The 14536-nt window shown below is 42.7% G+C and overlaps 1 protein-coding gene across 3 annotated transcripts in view; it reads left to right on the top strand.

Moving 5' to 3' along the window:
* pde9a (phosphodiesterase 9A) overlaps window positions 1–14536 on the top strand; it is a 48643-nt gene that overhangs the window by 27987 nt on the left and 6120 nt on the right. For 2 of the 3 annotated variants that reach the window (XR_004658473.1, XM_034885174.1), the window contains exons 7-12: window positions 4192–4276; window positions 4826–4886; window positions 5682–5756; window positions 9636–9722; window positions 10026–10130; window positions 14296–14378. Coding sequence is in view for 2 of the 3 variants with exons in the window: in XM_034885174.1 (XP_034741065.1) it covers window positions 4192–4276; window positions 4826–4886; window positions 5682–5756; window positions 9636–9722; window positions 10026–10130; window positions 14296–14378 (496 nt within the window). In the remaining variant the exon portion in view is untranslated. Of the gene's footprint in view, window positions 1–4191; window positions 4277–4825; window positions 4887–5462; window positions 5538–5681; window positions 5757–9635; window positions 9723–10025; window positions 10131–14295; window positions 14379–14536 lie in introns of all 3 variants that reach the window. The other variant, XM_034885175.1, reaches the window with a different exon arrangement.

Raw genomic sequence — 14536 nt, 5'->3', positions numbered from 1 at the left:
GATTAGATAAGTTGAAGCCACAGACATGATGTGGTCTGCTAACCCACCTACAAAGGATCTTGTGCTGTTACTAGTATGTACTGAACATTGACCATTGCTTTGAACCTGTTTAAAGCAGAAAGGAATGTGCAGTCTTCACACTTATACATCCCCCCAGGGTTCAGGCATTGATGCCCTTTCCTCTTCAGCTGAACATAATCAATTTCTAGGATTTTTGCGTTTCATTAACTAGGAGCAGGAAGTGTGTCCGCAGGCTTCTTGGCACTGAGTATAGACGTGTCAATTGTATCAAGATGAAAGCCAGCTATAAAATACAATCAAAGGTTTGGTGATAGCCCGGCTTGCTGCACTGTCCTCCCTTCATGTTTTTATAATATAGGTCTCAGTACAGGCCAGCTGCTGTAGCAATTACTCACAGGAACATTTCATTAGTGATGGTTTCGCAATCATTACATCTTTCTTAGAAAGGCTGTGATTAAAGATGAAGGTCAAGTTGAAATTCAAGTTGGGCATCAAGTCAGTGTGTTTCACAAGCTACGAAAATCAGTAGTCAGACTCTAAGATGTGTGTAATTGTTCCATGTTTGCACCACTGCAACTGCTTTTGACGCTTTTGCTCTTCTGCTGCAAATTTGTGTTTTGTACTACAAAGCAAAATAACTTTGTACACACCTGTACACACACTTTGGACTTATTACAAGTTTACATTTTCACATATATAAAATGCAGCATATTGCTCTGTGGGATAGATATCAGAAACAAGTGCACATTCCATGGACAGTACTTTTTTCACGTTTCATTGTGGAGGTTTTGTGGACACTATATGGTGGATACATTTACACACTCAGACTTCTCAGACACTCAAATAATATGGCAAACAGTATTAGTACTATATAGTACTGTAAGGTCACGTTCAGACGAGAAAATCCGATCTGGAGATTCGCACTAGTGTCACTTAAATTTGTGTGACTTAGTGTTGTGCTATTTAACCCCCCAATGTAGCACTTTAATATTTCCCAATTATTGTTTACCATCACATCGCACTTGAAGGCAGCTTCATTTCAAGGAGAAAGAGAGAAAGGAAAGAGGCAAATAGGACAAAAAGGACAGCAAAGGGGACAAATGCATAAAGTCCTTCAACAGTCAAAGGAAGTTGGCATCTTTGTCTTGGCTGTCTAGACCTTACATGCCACTTGGTCAAAACCTGATAAAAACTGGAGAGACAACTTGATCTGGGAACTTCTATCAGTGAGGGCCAACGCTGAAATCATCAGACACATTCAAGGAATGGCAAGAGATTTTGGTGTTTATGACCAAATAATGAACAACCCCCACAAATCCTTTGTCTAAATCAGTTATTCAAGGAAGTGGGAACGCCTTTGGCACGAACAGTCAGAGTATTCTGTCTGTTTCATGATTAGAATGAACACATTTTTGTCTTTTTCAGCATTTTTAAAACTATAGGGGCTTTCAGACATTTTAAATGCTTTTCATCAACCTAATAATTAATAATTAAGTAAAATGCGCACTTTTTGCCTGTATTCTACTTAATACAAATTCAGTTCAAATGTACAATTTGACCAGCATTTTGGACAATTCAGTTCTGTGCTAAGCCTACACCCGTTGACCACTTCACAGTTACTTTAGAAGAAAGCAGTAACGTTAGCTTTACCGTGCATCTAAGTTGCTGCTTTTACGATTTCACTAACTGGAAGTCCCAAACCTCAAAAAATCTTTCTCTCTGCAGTTGTTTTCACATAGAGCCCATTGTTAGAAACTCATGGGAGACATTACCATATGCTAGCTGTGTGGTAATGCCAGGCTTTGTTGGAATGGACTGTTGGTCCAGAAGACATTCTCCACAAATTACATGTAAATCAATTATGCCTTTCTGTCAAATCTACTGCTGTCAGATTCCCTGTTTTCCCTCGGAAGGAATAATAACACATGCTAAAAACACGTTTAAAACTTGCCCTGTTGAAGCATGTTGGGTGCTAACTCTAGCAGGAGGATAACACGGTGTAGACAGCACCGATTGGTTTCATTTGTCTCTCTACTGACAGCACTCCACATTTACAAACAACAGAGCTACATGTTGAAATTGACCGGAATTCTCCTTTAAATAAAATTGATTAATTGAAATCCCTCCACTCAACACCAAACAAATTTAAATTTAACATTTTGAAATTAAAAGAATGTCCCTAACCCCCACTAAGGGCTATCCATGTTATCCATATCCTGAAATGCATTGTATAAAAGAGTGTACATGGAATTTCTTGCTTTGTCTTTGACCGTGGTATTGAATTAGGTATCAAGAATTGTGGAATTACACTGATATTGGTATTGGCTACCAAATATCTGGTATTGTGACATCCCTAATTCGGACTGATGTGGTTTATTATTCATTAAATTCATCGCAAATTAAAGAGATATAACACTATGGATCGGGTACATAGTGATGGCTGTTCATCAGAAGTAGAGTGTTTGCCTCTCAACCACAAGATTAGTGGTTCAATCCCAGGCATCTCTGGCCGCATGTCAAATGGTCACTGAGCAAGAGACTGAACTAATGAAAAGGACTGTACTAATTTGGATTTTTGTTGATCGAACAAATATTTTTCAATTTAGATGTGTAATGTCTGGTTCAGTCTGATTATGAACAGATGGACAGATTGTAAAAATGCATTTCAATTTTTACACATCAATAATCCAATGATTATTGTTTTTTTGTAGTAACAGTATATTACAGGGATTATTTTTTGGGGCATTTGTTTCCTAATGAGTTTTCCCGGCCACTACAGGGATTATGTACCAAGATACACAAATAAACACATTGACAATGACTCTACATCATAAAGAGTGAAATGTTTACTAAAATAAAAACAATTGATTTGTGTTCAAGTTAAAAAATTAAGTTAAACTTGCATTAAATTGAGAATATTATTAGAATATATTATTATTAAAAGATATATTTACAGCCAATTAAATTCACATGAAATTCTTCTTTCTGGTGTTGTGGCCAATTAATTTAATTTAAATATATACTTTTGGCTTGAACTTGAAGACTTGGATCTTCCAAAATTCTGGCTTGACAACCCTGCAGGACAAACTTGTATGAATAAATAATTTGTTGGCGTTTCATGAACCTACACTCAGTGCCCACACTCCTTGACTGGTTTTGTGTAGTAGTAGTTTCAGATCTGACGCACAACCACTTCACACAAGCATGCCAATTGCCTGGATACCTGGTCGCTATGGAAACAGCATAGCGCCCACACAGATCTCCATCCTCTCATGACTTTGGTCGCCATGGTCACCTATGCTAATGGAAGGTGGAGTGCTGTATGAGGCGCCCTTTTCTGATTCAGCAAAAAGGAGGTGGATTAATGAAGGAGGAAGCAGAGTCAGATAAAGCTATGTGAGAGTCCAAAGAGTTGGGATATCAGTTGTTAGCAGATGTGAGATCTAACCAGATGACAGACAGCTGTTAACATTAATGCTGGTGGTCTTCCTCCAGACTGCTGCAGGCTCAGTGAGTGTGCTTTGCTGCTTTTACAATGTAAAGCTGCAGCATCTGTTTCCCTCTCTCAGGATCCACCTCCTACACCACCATCCCCCGTCTCTGTCCAACCTCATTCTGCTTTCTCTCCATCTGTCAACTACTTTAAATGAACTGCATGGGCCTATCAATATGGTTTTAGCATGAACTTGCCATTACATATCTTCTGGGGAACTGATAGACTTTAAACATCCAGCCTGCAGAACTAATGCTCCAGTCTAACCTACTCTAGATTTTGGGGTTACCGCCATTTTCAATCCCTCAAAGTGCAGCAAAGCAACATGTGACTGACAGCTATCCTGTAAGGTTAAATGTTTTTGTTTTTGGGACTTTTGTTACTTTAAAAAAAAGGAAAAGTGAGGTAAAAGGAAAAGTGAGGTTCTGGTTTTATTTAGTTTATTGCTTTTTTGACCAAGAAAACAAATGCACAAAACATTGAATGCCAAAAAAGAAGCCACAGTAGAGAACTGACCATGTCGCTTCAAACCCCAGTCACCAAAAGAGGCCAATTAAACAAAGAAAATAATGTAATTGTTAACTTAGCTTAATGACCCAAATATACTCTGGGTAATGTTATATGTTTGCAGCTACGAATGTTATCATTTGACTCCAAATTACTCTGTCTTTCCACAGTGGAGGGGATGAAGGTGGTGGAGATTGAGAAATGTCGCAACGATATCAAGAAGCTCCGCCAAGAGATGGTGTCAAGAAACAACAGGTGATGGCAACAACAGAAGCAATTCTGTGCTCAATAAACACAAAGGGGCGCGTCTAGCCAGAAGCTGTCATGGGACAGCCCTATTCTGTTTAATAGCAGAGTCCTGTCTGGAGACATGGACATTTATCAACCACTATTTTGATATTCATAATCAAATTAAAATGTAATTCAATTACATCTCATATGTAGTCTCAAATCACAGCACTCATAATCTCGGGACACTTTACAGATAGAGTAGGTTGAGACATTTTTATTTGTTTTCCTAATGACACTTTTTTAAATAATTAGACTTTTCATAGTAACACATTTTATTTTATACTGTCACTTTTCATGACAGTGAAGTAACCTTTTGCCAATCGCATTCCCCCTTGCTCTTAAACTTGAGAAAGTGATGCTGGTGAAAGTTCACTGTTAAAACTACACTGCATTGGAAACCAAGGTCGTTTTACTGACTGAGGATCTTTATATATTGTTTTAGAAGTAGTAGAATTAGTATTGATATTGATATTTCTTTGTAGATTCAAGTGTTTAAAAAAAAATTGTTTTCAGTAACTTCCTGGAAGACAATAAGAAGCTGACTCCTCGCAGAGACGTGCCCTCGTACCCAAAGGTGAGCTTGTCTTAAAAAGTCTCTATCCAACACTGTTCAACCCACTGTATGTTTCTGTTAGCCAGGAGAGTCTGCTGATGGCAGGTGTTCTAAGAAATACCACGCCTCTATTATGATTCCAGGAATAAGATAGAACAAATGTTTAGTCGCAAACAAGCGGGTCCATGTGACACCTGTGAAAATGTTATTGGCCAGTTTTATCGATGTTTATCACGTTTAGTCGATGTCTATTCCCAGAAAACAGTCAGTGCAGTACAATAGGTCACAGTGAGATAACCATCATCTCATCTCCACTCTGGACACCAGGGAATCCATAAAATGTTTACACACAGGCAGACATATTTTAAAGTCATTCACCTGTTGACAGCTGGTGCTTCCTTCAGTATGGCTGCTAGTGATATGTGTTGCACATTTAATAAACAGTCCAGCAAGAATTTAGCAAATAAAGTCAAATAGTGCGGATCATATTAGGTTATGTGCCTGAACATTGCAGTAGGTGTGTATAGGGGTGTTTAAAGGGGTGACCCTGAGCCAGGCGAAGGCAGACAGGGTAACTGCCAGCTCTGTTGCCTGCAGTACATGCTGTCACAACAGACCATAGACGCCCTCCAAAAACCTGCCTTCAATGTCTGGCTATGGGAGGACAACGAGGTAAGGCTGACCAGTTTCCTGAACCCGTCTCACCTACATTTATCCTCTCTCCTTTTCTCTCCATGTGCTCTCCGTCTCCCTTCCTGTCCCGCTGCCCTTTGTGTGTGTGTGTGTGTGTGTGTGTGTGTGTGTGTGTGTGTGTAGTACCATCTGTCTAAGGAGACAGTAGAAGCTCTTAGATTGCCTACATTCGATGCTTGGCAGTGGGAACCTAATGAGGTGAGACTCATCCCCTGATTAATTCACTTTGTTTGAAAATTGCCCGGTAGATCGAGAGCTTTGCCTTCTTGCTCAGCTCTCTTTTCATCACAAAATAAAATAAAATGCGATAAACAGAATGTAATAACGCACCAGCTGCTCCGATTCTCCAACCAATCTCACGCTCCATGGTCCCCTAACTTGCGAACAAGACCCCAAGGTACTTAAACTCCTTCACTTGGGGTGAGGACTCACTCCCTACCTGAAGAAATCACTCCATCGGTTTCCTGCTGAGAACCATGGCCTCAGATTTAGAGGTGCTGATCCTCATCCCAACCGCTCCACACTCGGCTGCGAACCGATACAGTGAGTGCTGAAGGTCACAGACCGATGACGCCATCAGGGCCACATCATCTGCAAAAAGCAGTGATGAGATCCCAACCCCTCCCTGCCCCGACTACGTCTCGATATCCTGTCCATATATATTACAAACAGGATTGGTGACAAAGCGCGGCCCTGGTGTAGGCCAACCCTCACCCGGAACGAGTCTGACTTACAGCCGAGAACCCAGACACAGCTCTCGCTTTGGTCATACAGAGATTGGATGGTCCTGAGAAGGGACCCCCTCACCCCATACTCCCGCAGCATCTGGCTGCGCATCTGGCGGCGTATGACCGGGTCCCTGACCGGTCAGGGAGGCTGAGAAGTGTTATACCCCTGTAATTGGCACACACCCTCTGGTCCCCCTTTTTGAAGAGAGGAACCATGTTCCAAGGAAACATGAACCAGTGGCCGGGGGGTCTGCCACTCCTTAGGCATCGTCCTATGCAATGTTAAAGAGGTGTGCCAACCAAGACATCCCCTCCACACCCAGAGCTTTCAACATTTCTACATTTGCCGCTGTGAAGTTGTTTGACTACCTCAGCGACTTCCACCAGTGAAATTGACGACAATCCCCCATCATCCTCCAGCTCTGCCTCTACCACATAGGGCGTGTCAGCTGGATTTAGGAGTTCCTTAAAGTGCTCCTTCCACCGCTCTATTTCCTCCCCAGTTGAGGTCAACAACGTCCCATCCTTACTGTATACAACTTGGATGATTCCCCGCTTCCCCCTCCTGAGGTGGCGAACGGTTTTCCAGAAGCACCTTGGTGCCGACCGAAAGTCCTTCTCCATATCTTCTCCGAACTTCTCCCACACCCACTGCTTTGCCTCTGTCACGGCAGAGGCTGCAGCCCTTCGGGCCCGTCGGTACCTTGCAAATACCTCCGGAGTCCTCCGGGATAACATATCCCGGAAAGACTCCTTCTTTATTCGGACAGCTTCCCTGACCACCGGTGTCCACCAGGGTGTTCGTGGGTTACCGCCCCTTGAGGCACCTAAGACCCTAAGACCACAGCTTGCCGCCGCAGCTTCAGCAATGGAAACTTTTAACATTGTCCACTCAGGTTCAATGCCCCCAGCCTCCACAGGGATGCCAGAAAAGCTCTGCCGGAGTATCACGCTTTTCCAAGTATCTCCATCATCACCCATGTGTGCATTGAAGTCCCCCCCAGCAGAACTACTACTTTCCCTACTGGAGCCCCATACAGGAATCCATTCAAGGTCTGCAAAAAGGCTGAATACTCCGAACTCCTGTTTTGTGCATATGCACAAACATCAGTCAGAGTTTTCCCCCCCATCACCCGCAGGCGTAGGGAGGCGACCCTCTCGTCCACCGGGGTAAACTCCAATGCAGCGCCGCTCAGCCGGGGGCTTGTGAGTATTCCCACACCCGCCCGGCGCCTCACACTCTGGGCAACTCCAGAGTAGGACAGAGTCCAACCCCGATCCAGGAGCACGGTTCCAGAACCGAGACTGTGCGTAGAGGTGAGCCCCACCAGATCTAACTGGTAACACTCAGCCTCCCGCACAAGTTCCGGCTCCTTCCCCCACAGAGAGGTGACATTCCACCTCCCCAGAGCCAGCCTCTGCGGCCCGGGTCTGGTCTGTCGGAGCCCCTGACCTTTGCTGCCACCCTTACGGCAACGTACCCGACTCCATTGGTTCCTCCCACAGGTGGTGGGCCCATGGGCTGGAGGGAGAGGTGCCACGTAGCTTTTTCGGGCTGTGCCCGGCCGGAATCCGTGACAAACCCGGCCACCAGGCGCTCGCTTACAAGCCCGCGCCCCGGGCTTCCACCGGGCAGGGTCCCTCGATCCCTTCCTTGATTTTCCATAAGGCTTTTGAACCATTCTTTGTCTGGCCCCTCCCCTAAGACCACTTTGCCATGGGAGACCCTACCAAGAGCACAAAACTCCAGACAACATAGCCCTCAGGTTCATAGGGACACACAAACCTCTTCACCACGATAAGGTGATGGTTCCCGGAGAACCTAAACCTGTTTTAAACTAAATTAAATTGAAACAGAAATCATGTTAGAGGTCGGGGGGTACTAAAGACGGGGCATCCTTGTCAGACCACACCCTCAGACAATGGACAGATGAAGGTAGCCAGTTTCATTTTGTTCATAAATCTGCATGTGTTGTAGAGTCACATGATAGGCCTGTCAGTTGGCCTATGTATAGCTAAAGTGCATGGCAATACGGAACTTTGGAAAACACTGTTGATTATTAACAACTCACATGTTGCCTTAAGGTAACAGACAAATAAACGTAGGGCTATTTATGTAGATAAATCAGTCCCTTACTACCATGGAAAACCCTGTTGAGTCTTCAACATCGCCATTTGTTCCATTTAAGAGGTGAATTCAAAGAGCAGTAGGTAAACTCTTCTTCTCTGGGTAAACGCACGCTCCTGCGAGCAGGGGATACAAATCCTGGCGGGTATAAGTAGCCTACTTTGTCACAACACCGGATCCTGGTGGCTACAGCTTTAGCCTGCTATGTTGTCAAGACCTCCCACTCTCCAGCAACGTCTCCTTTGTTCCCAAGCCAACCCCGGGATCTTCTACCAGTTGAATGTGGTTGGGAAACCTCCAAAGGAAAGCACCCCGGGGGCATCCTGTTCAATGCCTGAAGCACCCCAATGTCTCCTTAGGGTGAAAAAGCGACTCTACTCCAAGCTCCCTCCGAATGGCTATGCTCCTTACCATATCAAGACTCAACTGAACCAAAATGGAATATGCACCAAAGTTTAATCATGATCATTTGAAAAAGGTGGTGATGGTCAAGTGGATTTAGGATTATCTCCTTAATATTTTCGCTTATCCTAAACCTAGTCTTACATTGCCAGCGCTTTGGTAAGGTAAGGTTAGGGGTAAGGTCTGACCACACCACACATACCTTATGGGAAAGGAACCGCTCTGGGTTGTTTGCATTTCTTTAAACCAATCACAGTCGTCTTGGACGACGGTTGTTCTTTGGTGAACATTTGCACCCTGCAAAAGAAAACACCACATTAAAGTGTTAACTGTTCACACACAATACAGTACTGTGATTTAAATTACCTGGAGACATGGTTAAACCTCACTAGCTCTACCAGTGTATTTCGTGTGTACTTTGCCCCAAAACAAATTTGCCAATCGGTCCCAACGCGTCCCAGTTAAATAGTAAATGCTGTAAACATATTCTTCGTAAATCTTTATAATTATTCCCCGAAAGAGCCAAGCAGGCCGACCTTGTTGTACAGTACATTCTTAATTTTCTTCAAAAATTTGTTGATCCAAACTATCCCAAACCTTAATGTGACTTGGATCTATTATATTATCAACTAAAGAAACTAAACTACATTTATCAAACAGGATTTACCCTTAAGGTTCAGAATTTTGTACTGTTGTTTTATAGACAATTTTTCATAAATGTTTTAGTTAAATGTCAAAGGATTAAAGAAGACCAAACAACTTATCTCATCATATCTCCATTTCTAACTGTATACAGACATATCACCTTTGTTCTCCCAGATGCTCAGCTGTCTGGAACATATGTACCACGACTTGGGCTTGGTCAAAGACTTCAGCATCAACCCTATCACACTCAAGAGATGGCTGGTGAGACTTGGACCCAGTACATGTACATTCACATACACCAACCAACAACATCCCCATTAAATGGGCCTTTTCAACAGAACAGTATCTCTAAATACATTCTGCTCTTTGCTGATCACCTACTGTACGTTGTCTTTTTTACTGTCGTAGTTGTTTTTATACTGTTATTGCTTTTACTGTTGCTTTCTGTTGTTTTTTTGTTACCGTATAAAGTGCCTTTGAGTACCTTTTAAAAGGGCTATTGATGCTTTTAAGCTCAAAGATTTCAAGCCTATTGTCTGTCTTTCTGTATCTCTCTCTATGTAGCTATGTATTCATGACAACTACAAGAATAACCCCTTCCACAACTTCCGCCACTGTTTCTGTGTCACCCAGATGATGTACAGCATGATCTGCCTCTGCAACCTACAGGTAATCTGCTTCTTAGAGACCTGACTGCTGTGAGACTAGAGGCTCAGTATGTATGTGTGTGTACATATACAGATACATACATACAGTATGTATTAAAAAACATGTTTATTGTGACTTATTTTGGTACCTTTGGACACTTGGAGATCCCCAAGAAAAAAGAAAAAACTTCCAACAGTATTCCTGTGTCAAGCTCTTAAATTATATATATAGTACAGGCCAAAAGTTTGGAAACACCTTCTTCTTTCCTTTTGTTTCCTTTATCTTCATGACTATTTACTTGTAGATTCTCACTGAAGGCATCAAAACTATGAATGAACACATGTGGAATTATGTACTTAACAAAAAAGTGTGAAATTACTGAAAACATGTTCTATTCTAGTTTCTTCAAAGTGGCCACCCTTTGCTCTGATTACTGCTCTTGGCATTCTCTTGATCACCTGAAATGGTTCCCCAACAGTCTTGAAGGAGTTCCGAGAATGCTCAGTACTTGTTGGCCCTTTAGCCTTCACTCTGCGGTCAAGCTCACCCCAAACCATCTTGATTGGGTTCAGGTCCGGTAACTGTGGAGGCGCAGCACTCCATCACTCTCCTTCTTGGTCAAATAGCCCTTACACAGCCTGGAGGTGTGTAAGGCAAGGTCATGGTCATGTTGAAAAATAAATGATGGTCCAACTAAACTGGTTGGGATGGCATGGTGCTGCAGGATGCTGTTGTAGCCACGCTGGTTCAATATACCTTCAATTTGAAATAAATCCCCAACATTGTCACCATCGAAGCACCCCCGCACCATCACACCTCCTCCTCCATGCTTCACGGTGGGAACCAGGCATTTAGAATCCATCTGGTCACCTTTTATCAGTCGCGCAAAGACACGGCGGTTGGAACCAAAGATCTCAAACTTGGACTCATCAGACCAAAGCAAAGATTTCCACTGGTCTAATTTCCATTCCTTGTGTATCTTAGCCCAAAGAAATCTCTTCTGCTTGTTGCCTGTCCTTAGTAGTGTTTTCCTAGCTGCTATTTGACCATGAAGGCCTGATTCGGGCAGTCTCCTCTTAACAGTTGTTCTAGAGATGTGTCTGCTGCTAGAACTCTGTGTGGTATTCATCTGGTCTCTAATCTGAGCTGCTGTTAACTTGCGATTACTAAGGTTGGTGATTCCAACCCCAACCGGCCCGTCAGACACCGCCTACCAAGAGCCTGAGTCTGACCGAGGTTTCTGCCTAAAAGGAAGTTTTTCCTCGCCACTGTCGCACTGTTGCTTGCTCTGGAGGACACTACTAGAACTGTTGGGTCCTTGTAAATTCTGGAGTGTGGTCTATCTGTATAGTGTCTTGAGATAACTCTTGTTATGAATTGATACTATAAATAAAATGTAATTGAATTGAATTGACTCAGATTAATTTATCCTTAGCAGCAGAGGTGACTCTTGGTCTTCCTTTCCTGGGGCAGTCCTCATGTTAGCCAGTTTTGTTGCGGCGCTTGATGTTTTTTTGCAACTGCACTTGGGGACATGTTCAAAGTTTTCACAATTTTCCGGACCGACTGACCTTCATTTCTTAAAGTAATGATAGCCACTTGTTTCTCTTTACTTGATTGGTTGTATCAAGTGGTTGCTGATTGGTTCTTGCCATAATATGAATTCTAGCAGTTGTCCAATAGGGCTGTCGGCTGTGTATCAACCTGACCTCTGCACAACACAACTGATGATCCCAACTCCATTAATAAGGCAAGAAAGTCCAATAATTAACCCTGTCAAGGCCCACTTTTGAAGCGAAATCCATTTCATGTGACTACCTCATGAAGCTCATTGAGATTGAGGTGTTAAGTACATAATTCCACATGTGTTGATGCCTTCAGTGAGAATATACAATGTAAATAGTCATGAAAAAAAGGAAACGCATTGAATGAGAAGGTGTGTCCAAACTTTTGGCCTGTATTGATAGATATGTACATTGAGGAGGGATTTTTAGGCATTTATGACATAGAACTGCTAAGGGGGATAGAGAGGGGGGAGTAACATGCAGCAAAGCGTCACAGGTTGGAATTGAACTTAAGGCCGCTGCTGCAAGGACTGAGCCTCTGTACACGGGGCGCACGCTCTACCAGGTGTGCCACCCTGCACCCCTATGTATTGGTCCCAGTTAGTAAAACAAACTGTAACACAGCATTGAAAGGTCCAGATTTAGTATTTAATGTTATGACATTTAATAGTCAGCATCTGGACTTTGTACATTGCTGATAAAGACCTGGAACTTAAAGGGGCATTCATCACCACGTTTCTATGGCAAAGGTTAACTTACTCATCGTGAGGAGTCCCACCCAGCCTGTGAAAACAGTTGTAAAAAGTGTGTAATGTTCTCTAACTTAATGGAAATGTAATACTAAACCAATGGAGTAGCCAGGAACAGTTAGACATTTTGTAAAATACGCTTAGTCTTTCAGCTGCTGGTTTTATCGTGATAAAATATCGTGATTACTCGCATAATTTCCCTGATTAATCACGATTAATCGCAAAATGAAATAATGAATTCAAAAGTGGTGTATATAGTGCAATTTCTTTTTTTAATGTTCTGCCATATGAACAAAAGTGCTGTGAAACTTGTTCTGCAAAAACTTACCAGCATTTTGTTTATAAAGTAGCAGTTAAATAAAATATTTAGTGTACATCTCAACTTAAACATAATATATTTATCATGTCCAGAGATGAATTCATCTAGTTAGAACGTGTTGCTAAGCGACTCTTTCTCATGTCCATGTTCATCTGTTGTTGCTCTAACTCTGCAGCCCTTGCTGGACTGGGTTTAGAGCCCCACAACTTTTCTGCACTTCGCAAGGACACTGTCAAACGTGCTGTTAAGCAGAGACACTGAAGGACACTGTCCAACGCGCTGTAAGGCAGAGACACTGAGGGATACTGGAGACCATGCGCAAAGCAGGGGACATGATCAGAAGGCAGATGTCTCGCAGCAGCGATCAGATTTCGTATCTATTCGTACTATCTGTCCTAACTGCGTGACTTTATTTGACACATTCCACTGCTGTGCAACTTCAATAAAGTGGCCCGCGCGTACATGTTGTAGCGTGGTTGCTTTTGCAGTCCTCTCCTTTTCATACAACTCGTGTATTCTTGTGGTGCGTCTTGAGGGAATCTCATACCTGCCGTCGTCGTTGCGATTCTCAGACCGATGTCCTCTACTGGGCCTACAGTCTGTAGCTGTCCATGTGGCTATGGTATTTGTTAGCGTCTCTTTCCTTTGTTTATCTCTACCCCCCCACGCTGCATCTAACGTAGTCTGCCGAAGCCTTGCGCCATTGTGTGTTTTGTTGAATGATTTGCTGGTATCAACTGTCAAGGTGATATTTCAGACTGGAAGTACTCTGGTGATAAGAAAATTCAACTTTGCAGTATTTACAGAGCCTGGGAGCAACAAACCTTTACAATAATAAAGAAATAATAAAACCTGCGTTAACGCGCGATAAAAACCCCGTTGGCGTTAAATAATTAATGAGTTAACGCGATAATAACTTTATTAACTTGCCAAGCCCTACTTTTGATATATTTCTATTTATTTGTAGATTTGATTAAATCAGTCAGTTATCCTGTAAGATTCAAATCTATTTAAATAGTAATAAAACACTTTGTGTGTAAGTCAAAGCTCTTTATAAGGATACGTCATCCACATCCAACAAATAGATAATTTGTCCTGTAAGAACAGTCAAATACAGTTAAGTAATGGTATTCAGATACAGATTTGAATGCATGTACTTAAAGCGATACACGCAGTCATGCTGTAGTTGTGATGGGACAGGTGAAGGGAACAAGCTGAGCTGTGGAGAGAAGACATCAGGGGATTGGGAAAGCTCAGGGGGCAAAGAATGAGATGATGAGGAGGAGAGCGGGGGTGTAGCGAAGGGGAGACGCCTGTCTGAGAAATAAGAAAGAGAAGGAAATGAGGAGCTTTTTCTTCAGAGAGTCTCCCTCTGTTGTTAGGGATGACAGACACACACACACATGCCCACACACACACACACACACACACACACACACACACACACACACATAGATTCTTTGTGGCAATTTTCAAGGGGTGGGGGGGGGGAGATATTGCACATGTGGTTGAAAAATATACAAATGTCTGGATGTCTGTATTCATTTTTTTAGGAGAAGTTCACTCAGGTCGACGTTTTGATTCTCATGACAGCTGCCGTGTGTCACGATCTTGATCACCCCGGATTCAACAACACGTAAGACACACACGCACGCACACACACACACACACACACTCACACACACACACACACACCACTGTTGTCATGAAGTTTAACAAGCCCTTTGGGACTATGCAATTAAAAAAAACTTTAAAGCTACAAAATTTAAAGCTGTAAGTCTTCAGCATAGTAAC

Source organism: Etheostoma cragini, chromosome 11, assembly GCF_013103735.1.
Source record: "Etheostoma cragini isolate CJK2018 chromosome 11, CSU_Ecrag_1.0, whole genome shotgun sequence".
In the NCBI taxonomy this organism is placed as follows: Eukaryota; Metazoa; Chordata; class Actinopteri; order Perciformes; family Percidae; genus Etheostoma; species Etheostoma cragini.
This window is presented reverse-complemented; position numbering and strand designations above follow the sequence as displayed.